The 14888-nt window shown below is 46.7% G+C and overlaps 1 protein-coding gene across 3 annotated transcripts in view; it reads right to left on the bottom strand.

Annotated features, from left to right (window-relative positions):
- The window catches only part of BTBD9 (BTB (POZ) domain containing 9), a 192492-nt gene that overhangs the window by 48074 nt on the left and 129530 nt on the right, over positions 1–14888 (bottom strand). For 2 of the 3 annotated variants that reach the window (XM_075677978.1, XM_075677979.1), the window contains one exon: positions 7348–7455. In XM_075677978.1, coding sequence (XP_075534093.1) covers positions 7348–7455 — 108 coding nt within the window. Of the gene's footprint in view, positions 1–7310; positions 7456–14888 lie in introns of all 3 variants that reach the window. The other variant, XM_075677980.1, reaches the window with a different exon arrangement.

The raw sequence follows: 14888 nt of genomic DNA, 5'->3' as shown, positions 1-14888 counted from the left end.
ATACGGCCGCGAAGAGTCTGTTTCTGAATTACTGCGTACAAATGGCTTTCACACCCTTCAAACAAGGAGAAAAATAATGCGCCTGCAGTTCCTCTACTCCTTGATAAACCGTAAATTTTCTTTAGATCCTAGTTCATACATAACACTTTCCGCATCCAGGAAAACCCGTCATTCCCACCCCCTCGCTCTCTCCCCTTACGTTGCCAGGACAAACCTCTTTAAGTTTTCATTCTTTCCTCGAACCATAGAAGAATGGAACCTCATCCCTTTCCATCATCTGAACTCACCTGAATCAATTCAAACTCATATTATTAGTATTTCTTAACTAACATTGCTGTTTCGTGTTATATTGTTTCATCTCTTGAATTTCATATTTTTGCAATTCTGCCTTTTATACATGTACTTTTATTTGTTACCATGCCCCTCCTGCTTGGGCCACACGGCCTGCAGTATGCTGTAAATAAATAAATAAATAAATAAAATAGGGAACAAAGACGCCGATAAAGCCGCTCGGGCAGCTCTTCAAGACACACAGGAAGAGGCCGTACCACTTTCACGGTCCAACGCAGCCAGCAGACTTCGAGTGCTTGCACGGGAGATCATGCTCTCTCTATGGTGCACACCAAGCAGCCAGACCAACCAGAGCAATCGTCGATACGACCTTCCCTCTTTGATGCATCTCTGTATGCCAACTGGACTCCGCCAAAGTGAGGCCACTCTGCTTTATCGCTTATGGCTAGGGGTGGCCTTCACGAAATCTTACTCATTTCGCATTGGAATGGCCGACAACGCTCTCTGCAATGCCTGTCTTTGCAAGGAGACACTAGAACATATTCTGCGTGATTGTCCTAAATATAATGTTCAGAGACAGTCCCTGGCGTCCATTCTAGTGTACCTTGACAATAGACCATTGTCAGTTGCAACTATTTTCACATATTACCGACAGAAGACATCGCAGCTGAAAGCGACGAAGGGACTACTTCGGTTTATGAAAGAGACGGGCTTCGACATGCGGCTGTGACAGTGATGTCACGTACCGTGCAAGAGTGACGGACTTTAACGATGTGTGTGCTGTATTATGCGCTCTCTCCCTCTACTCCCCATCTTTCATCCCCCTATCCCACTCCGATGTGTAGGGTAGCAAACCGGCTAAGCTAAACTGGTTAACCTCCCTGCCTTTCCTTCTCCACTTTTTCCTTTCTTCCTTCCTTTTAAATGCGGCATCATGGTGGACTCAGCGTGCCTTCGCAGTCGGCGCTTCCATGCTGATTGAACAAACCTGTACCTCCTTTATTTTTTTCTGTGCCTGTTGCGCAAACGCCGTGGCGTACGCAGTGTGCCATTGAGTGTGCCTGGAATTAGAAGCTCCGCAGGAGCTTTCTAATAAAAAAACCGTGTTCAACTTTAAGGCCCGTTTTCTCAGAATGGATTTTTTCGCTAGTAGTGGTGCTGGAGAAGGCGATATCTCAAGAACCGCGCTTCAGATTTATATGCCGTCTTTTTTGTTCTCTTCCTGGATGACTTTACCAGGGGGTAACAGGCTTCTTTTTTTAAAGCTGGTGCAGTTAATTTATAATAAGCAATTAATTCTTGATGAATGTGGTCATTACTGGCTACATCAAATTCAAAGTTGTGTTAAAATTTTTTGGAGGGGAAATTAAAGAAAAGGGCTTTGTAGCCCCCTGGGATATCTATCAAGGGATCATCACAGTGAATTTCAGCTTCCTACAATATCCTGGCATTTCTCCAGGCTCTTCCTCAGGCATATACATGAACCACCTAGTTAGACCTCAATAACTCTGGAACTAATAAACATATTTTCATGAAACTTTGCAGTTCCTCATAGTTCGGTGGTGTGAACATACCCTGAAAGTTTCATCCGGATATCTTAAAAAATAAATAAGTTCGGTCTCCATGGTAGCTTCCCCCCCTAATCTCTTCATGGCAGGGCATGCCTGGGCAGTTACTTCAGCCGCCGTTATCCAGAACTGTTTCAGGCATGCCGGTTTTGGTCAGCATGCACCGGCAGCTTTGCCAGAGCCGGAAGCAAGTGCTCAAAATGGTGGCAATCTCCAGCCACTAACGGAAGCAAGGGACGTGCTTTGCAGTGCAGATGATACGGTGCCAGATGATGTGGAACTCGAGGACTTTTAGTGTGCGGACGCCGATGTAATCGTACACGAAGAGTTGAGCGACGATGCCACTGTCGACAGTGTGCGCAAGGAAAACGACAGTAATGATATGGATGGCGAAAGCCAAGCGCAAAAAGAAGCAAGTAAGTTCGTGTGATGTACTGGACGCATTCAACGATATCTGAACTTTCCTCGGCGAGCATGATGGCTATGAAGCAATGGAGACTTTATCAAGCTTTGAGGCACGTGTAGTGAAGCTCATGCAAAACAAGGCGAAAAATAAACAACTATTTTCATTAAATTCCCGTTCTGGAAAGCTATGAGTGTGTTTATGTGTCCATTTTCGTGATAGCGAAATTTCTGTGAGAACGAAAAAAATGTTTCCCGGCGGTTTCGTTTAGTAAAGGAACTGCCCCTCCCTCATTTGCATAAAAAAGTTACCTTAAGTTACCCCCCGAAAAAAAATTCGGGGCATGTGCCTGCACTAAGCCATGAAGAGCTCTTTTTAAAGGAAAGCGAAAAATACATTAATTGTTTTTCACTACAAATTCATTTAGTATTGTCAGAATGTGAAGACATTGGGAACGAGAGTACACATTTAGTGGCCAAGTGAGTCATGGGTACGTACTACTCCACAAATGGCATGAAGTTTTAATGCCACTAAGCATGTCTGTGGCACCCTCCGAATGGCATTAAAATTTAAGTCATTAGCAAGCATTTTCTGTGCTCGTGTGGCATGGGCATTAGGAGTATCAACTTAAGCATTAGGGCTATGACAAAAAGACCATATATAACAATATTTTATTCACTGTGCATCGGACATGATGAAAATTTCGCCTTCTGGACGGCGCTTTTCATGCAGAATAATGGTGACATTTGCGTTGCCATGTTCCTCTTAGATTAACTTTTTTGTTAATCTAAGAGACGGGGCAAAAAGTTTGCCTACACAAGTTCATATCTGCCCCCATTACTGCGCAGAGCATCCCGCCCGCCCGCCGATTGTGAAAATCATGGAGAGCATCGTAAGTTGGCATAGTATGCCACAAGAGGGCGCCAGCCACTTTGCGGCCATGTTGCTTGCTGCGATCGTGCTTCACTATGCTATGGAACTATGCTCCACGTGTGAAGAGACAGAGGGAAAAGAAAAAGCAAAATACGAAGCGGAACCCACCAATTCTACACTCTCTCAGCGAGCGCAGAAATGTGCCGCGGAAGCATTCCCGAAGCAGCGGACAGTCCAGTTAGCAGAAGATGTTGCTGACGAAGTGCAAAGCTGTGTATCCTGAGACGAAGCTGCAAATTTTGCAAGACTGAAAGAAGTACGAGTCCGCACAGGAGTGCTGCGATCATGACGGCTGCAACCAGGGGCCATGCCAATCAACGGAAGAGGCGGGCTTTGCACACCAGGGCGAAGCCCCACATGATAGTGAAATCAACACGGTGGAAGCCGCTGACATTACCAAGCTCTGGGAACATGTTGCTACTGACAATGAAACAGGTGGCACTTAGATGGAGGAGTTTTTAAATGCAGATAGTACTGCTTCATATTGCAAAGAGATATCTGATGGGGTGATCATTGTCACAACTGATGGTGACGTGTGACAGAGGAAAAGGCAGCAGCGGCAGTGACAATGAGAGTGACAATGGCCCATCCTTGACACTGGCCTTGATCGAGTCGGTGATTGACTTCATGCAAGCTAAATTATTGCTGCCAGTGTTTGCACAGCCGCTGGACGCGATGCACACCACAGTTGTGAACCTGAAACTTCCGCGAAAAGCAACTGCAGATTTCGGACTATTTCAATGCACCTAATGCTGTTTAGAGGTACAGTCGAATCTCAGTAATTCGAACACGAAGGCGCTTGAAAATTTGTTCGAATTAGAAGAAGTTCAAATTAAAGGAAGCTAACTGAATGGAGGACTTGCTTGCAGTGGCACATGTCTCTGAGCTAACACACGAGTAAGAAGTTCGAGAAGATTTATTCACACGCATTCACAAATTACAGGCAGTTAGGGCCGATTTACGCTCGATCCGCCCAGCGCCGCAAGCCGCACCGCACGTGTGCGGTAGCGCGAAAGATTGCACGTATCAAACACTTGTGCACAAATTTCGGTTTACAATGTGTAAGGTATACACTGTGCGCACAGTGTAAATGGTAATTTGTGCACAAGTGCTGGATACGTGCAATTTTTCGCGCGACCGCAGGCATGCGGTGCGGCTTGCGGCGATGGGCAGCTCGAGCATAAATCGGCCCTTATTAGGCGTGCATCGGTTCTCATACTGTGATAGGAAACGGCGGGTGCACGCGTGTGCAATTAAAGGAAACATACCAAGTCCCGTGACAATTGCCCCTTCAAACTTTTGCTATGCTTCACCGCGTAATACTCCTGTATTGGGGCGAAGCTGACTTTCGAGAACCGGCATTATGCAACGCGCCATGATTTCTTCGCTCCGAAGCCATTGGCGAGAATTACAAAGGCCAAGTCGGCGCCATTGCTAACAGTGGCGAATCATTTCAATGAAAAACACGGCACTGAATAGCAAGAAGCTTGGAAGCGAACGTCGAAGAAGCTCTGCCTAGAGTTGCCGCGGTGTGGCTACAGCTGCCAGCAGATCTGCGTGCAAGAGCGCCGACTCGAAGCGGCGCGATAATCAAAATGGCGGTGGTCATCTCGGTCATCTCGGTGATCACTCCTTTTTTTTCACAATAAGCACAGTTTCCGGCCTGGTTTGTCATGCGATACACAGCTTTTTGAATTTATTACTGAATTTCACCTGAACATAGACTCATCACTTCAAACTGACGTCATATATCTAAACTTCGCCAAAGCATTTGACTGTGTTCCCCCATCAGCGGCTTTTGGCCAAACTTTCATGCCTCGGTCTCCACCCTCTCGCACTGTCATGGATCCGTTGCTTTCTTACTAATCGATTTCAGTACACAGCTATCAGAAATCATTCCTCAACCACTGCTAGCGTCATCTCCGGAGTACCACAGGGGTCCATCCTCGGTCCCCTTCTCTTTCTCATCTTCATAAACGACCTTCCCGACGGCATATCATCCAATATCCGACTTTTTGCAGATGACTGCGTAATCTACCATCGCATTACAGACCCAGCCGACCATGCAATGCTCCAAAAAGACTTACATTCATTAGAAACCTGGTGTTCCAACTCTTTAATGAAACTTAACATCTCCAAATGTAAAGTTATGCAGGTATCCCATAAACACTCTAACAAGAATCACCCGTACTTTTTAAACTCGACAGCCCTATCCACCGTTGAATCGTATCGTTATCTCGGTATCACTATTAATAGCAACTTGACCTGGTCCGACCATATAACGAAATTGGCTACCGACACTAATAAATCACTAGGTTACGTCAGACATACCCTTGCGCTGTGCCCCTCATCCACAAGAAAACTAGCCTATCAAACTTTTATTCAAAGTAAACTTGAATACGCCTCAGCTATTTGGAGCCTGCACCAAGCTTACTTAATTAATATATTAGAATCAATACAAAATCGTGCCGCTAGATTCATCACTTTCAGGTACAGCCGTGAAAAAAGTGTCAGTGCGATTAAATCATCTCTAGTACTCGAACCATTGGTGTTGCGTCGGAAAATTGCAAAACTGTGCCTTTTCCAGCAACTTTATTATAACTTCCCCGAACTGCATGGAAGGCTTCTAATCCCACCAACCCGTACATCTCGTCGCCTTTTCAACTCTTGCAGCATCCAGCGCTTGCATGGGTCAACATTTTCCTTTAATCAATCGTTTTTGCCTGGCGCCATTATAGAGTGGAACAATTTACCAGATAGAGTTGTCAATGAGCGCAACCCCATTATCTTCAAGCAGCTGCTTACCGATCACCTTAAGCCCTAACCTTATAATGATCTTACTGTGCCTTCATTCTTTTGCGAATGCCGTCTCACATTGTGACTGTTCTGCTGATTTGCTTTTGCATTCTATTCAGTGTGCCTCTTGGCTTTTTTTTTTTTTTTGTTTTTGTTTTAATGCCAATCCACAGGCTGAGTCTTGTAAGAAACTGTAACCATATCTTTGTTTCTATCTTTATCTTGTGTAACCCCCCCTTATGTAATACCCCGACAGGGGTCCTTAAGGAAAAATAAATGATGATAAATGATGATGATGATGACTCACCGGGAGTTTTCGCCCATGGGAATACACACAATTTTGACGGGACCACAGCTTCAGTTCAAATAAACCGAAAGTTCGAATTAACGAGATTAAACTGTATAAACAAACATTTTATTTTTCACTGCCTAGTTTGTACAGCATTTATTTTTAGCGCAAGTGGCAAACTTGGTTTAGGAGCTTCAAGGGTATGCTGAATAGTTGTTTTCTATTTCTTTCTTTTTTAACGGCAGTTCAGATATAGCAACGATCGGTTATAACGATAAGATTTTTCATTCTTATTGATATCGTTATAAGCGGACTGCACTTTACATTGTATCTGCTCTAGATCCCGTGCGTGGCACCACTGTAGCCTTGCATCAGCCTGTCTCCTCCGAACGTGCTTTCAAAAGAAAGTGGGTCGCATCCCAAACTTCTTCCTCGTCCTGTGCTCCTGCTCCAAACCAACAAACGATGCTTGCTCCCTGTCATTCAGTGTTGGCCGAAGAAGACATTTATCAAGAAACCTCAGAACTCAATACCTAAACTCAAGCTGAAAAAAAAAAAAGACTTTTTTTCCCAGTATGTTGCTTTTATGTTGTTTGAATAAAGGACTAAAAAAATTTCCGTCTGTGAAAGTAAATTCTGCAAGTCTTGTTCATTCTTATCGCAAATGTCAGTAGCATGCTATATTTTTCTTTTATGAATCGGCGGCATGTTACAGTTAGGTGCACTTTTATTTGCATACATTAAGCCTGCAAAAATTGGCTGGGCGTCAGATTCGGGGGGCGTCAGAATTGGGTAAATATGGTAAACTTGGCAACGTTTCCCTGTTCACAAACTGCGTGAACTGAGCCTTAGTGATTGTCATTTATCACAAAACTTGTGCCTATATCCTTAGCCAAGAATTGCAAAACCACTGATTGCAATGTAATAGCGAACCATCGCAATACTTTCAACAGTGATCTTGATAGTACTACCATCGATAGATTTTATTACTTTCTTGATAGTTTAAAAACTACCGATAATTAATATTTACCAACGGTGCTGCATCAGTAGTGCATACAGTTGTTCACCTGCAAAGCTCATTGCGCTTGTCGGCCACCATGTTCCAGTTCTGCTGGTCGACGGACACCTCGACGTAATAGCTGTATTGGCGTGAATCACAGTCCCACAGCAGGAGCCTGCGGTTGAAAAGAAAGGATAAAGCAAACAAACAAACAAACAAACTCAACATCCAAAAATCAGTTGCACTGTGTCAAAAGTATTTTTTTTATGGAAATGAGTGAGGAGAGTAACAAACACCAAGGGGATCGATTCCTTTGTTAGTTACAACTAAACGAACTAGAGAATGAAGCTCACGAAAACTAACCTTCTTTATTTTTTAAAATTTTTTTTTGGTTGCCAATGTGCATTAGTTCTACGGAGAGGGTGGGTGGTAGTGCTGAGGATAGGTCCAAATAATTTGGTGGGTAAAAATCAGTCATGAAGGAGTCAGCCACTGGCTCTGCTTGTGTTCTTTTCAAATCAACTTTGCCCAACACAAGATGAAAAATAGAAGAATTGCTAGATTATGGGATGCTGTACACATCAAAAGTGATGTGCTGGTACCTCTGCCATATTTGCTAACCGCCAGAAGCACACCTCGTCTGCTTAGGAGCCATTTAAAGACTCCTGCGTAGAAAATCAGACTGTTTCTAGCCTTGCAGCATTTCAACGCTTGGTGAAGCAAGGGATTTTAGGTTTGCAACAGAAATATAGCAGGGTTTGTACAGGTTTCAATGACAAAAACACAACGGTTCTCAAGGACTTTAGAGGCCTCGTCACAGCTTTTTCAAGGTGGAAAACTGCATCTAATGCAGCAATATTTTACTAAGCCAAGGTTTCCAAAACACTATAGATAGCTTTTATTGCCCTGAAGATAATTGAAGTGTCCGATCTTCAAGTTTCTAATGAGGTGCGAAGAAAGCAGTGTAACCATGGAAGGGTAACCACCATCAAGTGCTGGTGTCTCTCACTCTCACCCACTGAGGGATTTTCCAGTTCCTGGCAAGCTGTTGCACGAAGCAGAACATGTGTGCGCTCATGCCATCCTTCAAGCTTTATACAGTTGAAGCCGCTTAGAACAATATCCAAGAGCCAAAAAAATTCCAATTATGGGCTGCATGAAAAAAGGAGAAAGGACAAACACTGAAACATTATAATTAGACAGAAAGAAGCGCCGTTGAACCCACTTATAGCATTACAGGCTTTTACAATACTCAGATGTAACAATGAGCAGCCGTGGTACTGTGAAGTTTCGTATGCATTCTATGGCAAAATAAACTACTTACTACATTGTTCCAATGCCACATTATCGACTCTAACATTTACATTTGGTTACTATGTGTCTGCAGCAACAAGAAAAAGGAAGCAAAATCCTGGAAAAAGAATAACGAAGTGCGAGCCACCGCACCTGCCTTTGTGCTGTGTACCTCACACCACATGAAGTCGCCACGTCGCCAACCTCCTGCACCTCTCTGCCGTCTCCCTTCCACCCATCCAAGACCTGAGTCGACTGTACTGGCAGCGCCGATGTCAAAAGGGTGAAAAGGAGGTGGAAGAGGGTGCGACTCTGATAAAGGCATGCTGTACAGGATGCTCAGCCCAAAAGTGGGTGTGTAACAGGCATGTACAGTGGCTCGCATTTTCTTTCTCTGAGGATTTTGGGTTCCCTTCCTTGTAGCCCACACCCAGTAGCCATGTTTAATTGTTACTGATAACATGACATGAAAGCATTGTAATAATGCGTTGATTTTACCATAGAACACACACAACAGTTCATGGTGCCGGTGCCGCAACTGCTCATAGTTATATCCGATATACAGTTGAATCTCGATATAACGAAGCCGGTAAAATTGAAAAGTTGCTTCATTATAATGCACTTTTGTTGTATAAATTTACCCTTTTATACAAATAAGTACAGTCTTCGACAGATTTTTCTTACAGTGAAGAGGCTGAAATATTTTCCGAATTATCGGGCAATCAAAAGAGCAAATAACACAAAAAATAATTTTGTTGGATTTGAGAGCTAACGATTAAGCATACGGCTTAATACTGCGTCGATGATATCCACATCAGCGGTACGAATAAAACAAAGCCAGCCATGCTTTCACATCCACTCTACCCCCACAGCTGATAGTGTCACCCATGGTGGGACGACGCTATCATAAAAAGCAGGGGGAGTGAATGCTTCATTTGTCTCTTGCTCCAATGCATCTGCAAAACTTTGGATTATGCAAGCTCTAGTAGTAAATGCATGGGAAGAAAGCTCACATAACCGGGCATGGTAACAGCACGATAGCACACATGGCTAACGACTGATGCCTTTATGCTGTCCAGGTTTTGGCTTGCCTTCTACCATGCCTGGTCACCACAACAGGAGCAACAGACCCGGATGAGACTACCGACCTGTGATGATGCCATCTCCAGGAGTGCAGCTTTTCTTTGAATCACGGTGCTTTCTTTGTCGGAGAGCACCCGTTGTTCATCGGCTCAGCCGCATCACCAGGAAGATCACCCAACCCTGTCTTAAAAGCGACCACCCAACCGTGCCACGTCAGTGGGCATGGAAGCAGCACAATAGGACACATGACTAACAATCGACGCCTTCATATTATCCAGGTTTTGGCTTGCCTTCTACCATGCCTTGTCACTACAACAGGAGCAACAGACCCGGACGAGACTACCGACTCGCAACAATGCCATCTTTAGGACTGCAGCTTTTCTTTAAATCACGGTGCTTTCTTTGTCTGAGTGCACGCCTTGTTCATTGGCTCGGCCGCATCACAAGAAACATCAACCAACCCTGTTGTGGTATCCGTAACTTCTGGTTTCGGTTTTGGGTCTTTACATCAGGGCGCCACTCAGCGCCAAACGCTGTAAGTGCCTCCTGTAAATTGCCTCCTCAGAAATAAACATTCATTATTTGTCTGGTCCCCGACTGGAGCAGTCCGGCTCTTTTCTTGCGGCGCTGCGCGCCCCGGCCGTTTAGGCCTCATGCCGTAACCCTTCCGTCCGGCCGCCCCGTCGAAGCTACAACAAACTGGTGACGAGGTAAACCGCTCACTTCACTTTTACGGCCCCTTGCCTTTGTACTTCTGCTGCTCCCCTCCTTCCGGCATGCAAGACGCCACATCCACTTCGACATCGTCCACCGCAACTCCCCCGCCTTTGTTCTCCGTGCCCAGCATGGCGTTCGCACCACCCATGCCGCCTTTCCTTGCATTACCCGGTACTCCTTCGGTACCGTGGCTCACATGGAAACGTTCTTTTTGCACGTTTCTTCAGGCGACCGGATGCGAAGCATTACAAGACGAGAGGAAGAAGGCCATTTTACTGAGCAACTTAGGCTTCGAGGGGCAGCATCTCTACTATGACCTCGCGTCGCAAACGGACCAGACGGCCGCTACGTTCGAAGACATTCTTCGCATCTTCGACCAGCACTACAAAGAAAGCTCAAATCCCCTGGTGCACCGCATCATCTTCCGGGACAGAAAGCACCTACCTGGGGAAACCTTCCAGGACTTCGTCACCGCGCTACAAAGGCTAGCGCCTGCTTGTGCGTTCGGCGCTTGGCACGACGAGTCTCTTCGCGACCAAATTCTCCAAGGCGTCGCATCAAAAAGAGTTCGAGAACGGTTACTGTATGAAGGATCGTCCCTCACGCTCAAGAAAGCCAATGAAATCGGACGAAGCGTGGAGCAAGTTGACAAGAAACTTGAAGTCTTAAGCAACTCGTCTATTCAGCGCGTATCGACGCAACGCGAAGATGGCGTCGCCAGCCATCTCCTTCCTCGCCCGGGCGCGCAAGATGGCGGTCACCGCCCCACTTCTTCCTCGACCCGGCGCCTTCAAGATGGCGATCAACGGCGTGGCGGGCAGTCGCATCGAGCGGCCGGTCAACGTGACGTCCGGCCCGAACTCTGCGAAGCCACTGGAGAACTCGCACCCCATTGTTACCGATGTGGTTCACCTCGCCACATCGCATCCGATCCAGCCTGTCCGGCAAAGCACGTTACCTGCCGTGTGTGCGGAAAAGTGGGACATTACGCTTCGGTTTGCTGTTCGAGGAACCGAACGCAGCGACAGCCTCCTGCTCGAACGCAGCTTGTTTCCGTTACCGCTGATACAGAATCAGCCTCTACAGTCCCGTTCGTGCTTACAATTCAAGCACCGAATTTCCGTCCGGCAACAATTCGCGCCGAAGTCCTCATTGCGAATACTACACTCAAGCTGCTCGTGGACACAGGAGCTACAGTGTCGCTGATGAACAGCTCCCTATACGAAGAACATTTCAAGGTTTTTCCATTATCTCCTTCGAGTCTTCGACTCAAGAATTATTCGCAGCAAGAAATTCTGCATTCAGGACGTTTCTCCGGGCTCGTCAAGTATCGCAACAACGCTCCAGTAGTGACATTTCACGTCACGAACCAAGGCACTTCTCTTCTGGGCTTAGATGCCATTCAAGCTTTGGGCATTGACACTCAAGGGTCTTCGCTCACATGTCAAGTATCAGGACTTCCAGCTGACCCAAGCGTTCAGCCTCCGTCTCTTCCGCACAACGCCCCAACAGAGTTCGCCCATCTGTTCTCAGGGCAATTGGGACTTGTAAAGGGCTTCGTCCACGACGTTCGTCTCAGACCTTCAGTGCAACCAGTCTCAGCGAAACTACGTCCTCTACCTCTGGTTCTCCGGGAGCAAGTCTCCGCCGAGCTGCAACGCGTGGAATCAGCTGATGTCATCGAACGAGTCACTGCGTCCGAGTGGATTTCTCCGATCGTCGTCGTTCGAAAGAAGGACAATTTCATTCGACTTTGCGTCGATCTTCGAGACTCCAACAAGGCTATCATCATTGACGCCTTTCCGCTACCGAGAGCTGACGAACTGTTGCATCGACTCGCTGGTGCTACTGTCTTTATTCCTACTGGTACTCATTTTCCTGCTGCAACCCCTTCTTTGCAACCACCTGTCTCACCACCACCACCACCGGGTTCACCCCGGGCAGAACAGTCTCCTGAACGCCCGTGCGACACTCCTCCCCAAGACACTGCCCCTGAAGGCACTCAGGTCTCTGACACCTTCTAGCCCCAGTACGAGTAACACTTCTGCTGTTCCTCCTCTACAACTTGAACCAGTCCTCCGTAGGTCTACACGCCATAGACAACCTCCGGAACGATTTAAGGATCATGTTTCCAAGTAGCTTGTTGCCTTAGGTTACTGTCTACAGAGGTTGCAACCCTCCCATGCGAATTCGGCTCTTAACGCCAAAAGTATTTCCTTACATGTTTGTTAGCTGAATAAGACTTAAGCAGTATCCTTCAAATGGGGGGATTTCTGGCAGCATAAACGGTGCTATACGCACGCTGTACTTACTGCTATACTGCAGATTTATCAGTGGATCCTAGCTGTAGGAACACTTTTCTTCATTTCTTAGCATCCCCGCAGAAGGGATACCATACATTTCTTGTATGTTACGTTTCTTGCAGCATAAACATGTATGCATTTTCACTACGGTAGTCGCCGCCATACTAATTTGTTTTTCATGCCAAAAAAAGAAAGTTTTAACATTGAAAGCCGTTAGCATTCTTAAGGGGGGGGCACTATGGAGTGTAAAGTGCTTTTACGCACAATGCCAATCCACGACAGCCACAGAGACTGTCTCGAGTCAGGCTCAGGGCGAATGAGCCACCCATCAGTGCTGTCCCAGGGGGCACACAGATGGTTGTTACTGTATACTTATGTACTTTGCGAATTTTCTATGTGTTATCTGTGTGTGCAAGGCTGCATCTCATCGTCCTCCCAAGACAGGTACTGGAACTGCAGATCTGGAGTGCAATAACTCATATTCAGTGTTCATGTGCGTTTTTTTTAAATGGGGAAGCCAGAGATATCATTTTCTATTGTGTAAAGATGTATCACTAATCATGTGTGTTACAGTACTAACATGTGTTCTTTGACTCGTGACTTTTGTTGCAAGGAGAGCGAGTAGATCATGTTTCCTTTCAAGGGAGAGGTGATGTAGTATCCGTAACTTCTGGTTTCGGTTTTGGGTCTTTACATCAGGGCGCCACTCACAGGAGGCACTTACAGCCAAACGCTGCAAGTGCCTCCTGTAAATTGCCTCCTCAGAAATAAACATTCATTATTTGTCTGGTCCCCGACTGGAGCAGTCCGGCTCTTTTCTTGCGGCGCTGCGCGCCCCGGCCGTTAAGGCCTCATGCCGTAACCCTTCCGTCCGGCTGCCCCGTCGAAGCTACACCTGTCTTAAAAGCGACCACCAAGCCGCAACATGTCAGTGGGCATGGAAGCAGCATGATAGAGGACACATGGCTAAGGATCAACGTCTTCATGTTATATAAGTTTCCGCTTGCCTTCTACCGTGCCTGGTCACTACAACAGGAGCAACAGACCCGGACGAGACTACTTACTCGCGACAATGCTATCTTCAGGAGTGTGGCTTTTCTTTGACTCACGGCACTTTCCTTGTTGCAGTGTGCCCCATGTTCATCGGCTCAGGCGCATCACCAGGAACATCAACCAACCCTGCGTGCGGCAAGCGACTACCCAGCCATGCCAAGTCAGTGGGCATGGAAGCAGCACGATAGGACACATGGCTAACTATTGACGTCCTGTCTTCTTCCTTGTGATCACCTACAAAGCGCATCCAATCTTTCCAAATGTTACCCAGGTTGGTCAATCACGTTCCCTTCAGGCCAGCAAAACGTCTAATCATTTTTTACTGCTGCTTCAGTGCCCGCAAGTGCTGTATGACATGTGTTGTGATCATATAGAGGCGTTATGGCATTTCATGGTATGCTCGGGAGATACTGAACTTACTGAATATACTGATACTATGTTCAGTAAGATACTGGACTCGGAAGATACTGAGCAGCAGCAACAAATGCAGCACCTGCAGGTAGGGCACAGCCAGGGAGCGAAATGGGGGCGAGCCATGCGATGGCAACGGGGCTTTCCAGCGTGCCGATCTTCGACACAATCACCCCCGGAATTGAAGAGCAGCCATCCTGGCGACCCAGGAAGAGGTGAGCGGATCATAATACGGCTTCGGCCGGTCAATGTGCACAATTTCTCGCCCCCGATGACGCAGATCGGGAGATGGCGATACGTGTTCAACAACGAAATTAACTGGCGATTGTTGAACAACCACGCGGTAGGGCCCGTGGTACTTTGGGAGGAGCTAGGACGAAAGGCCAGGAGCAGCAACAGGCGGGACCCACAGCCACACGAGTAAGTCGATAGGGAAAGGGTGAGGGGATGGGCTGAGGTCATGATGCTCTTTTTGGCGGCACTGTTGAGTAGACGTCAAAAAACGTGCCAGTTGTTGGCATTTCTTTGAATACTGGGCGACCGTAGAAACAGGTGAGCATTCAGCAGGGTCCGGCCGGTACGGGAGAACCGTATCAATGGTGCTGGAGGAATGGCGACAGAAAAGCAAGAAGAATGATGAGAATCCAGTGCATTGATCGAAGCGCATTGATCGAAGCCACCACTGCTGCCTTTTTGATTATCTCGTCACCTTGAACAGGCGCTCTCGAATGTTGATCCACTGGCAGCC

This window comes from Dermacentor variabilis, unplaced genomic scaffold (genome assembly GCF_050947875.1).
Source record: "Dermacentor variabilis isolate Ectoservices unplaced genomic scaffold, ASM5094787v1 scaffold_14, whole genome shotgun sequence".
Taxonomy (NCBI): domain Eukaryota; kingdom Metazoa; phylum Arthropoda; class Arachnida; order Ixodida; family Ixodidae; genus Dermacentor; species Dermacentor variabilis.
The sequence above is the reverse complement of the archived record's forward strand: the minus strand, read 5'-3'. Positions and strand labels throughout refer to the sequence as shown.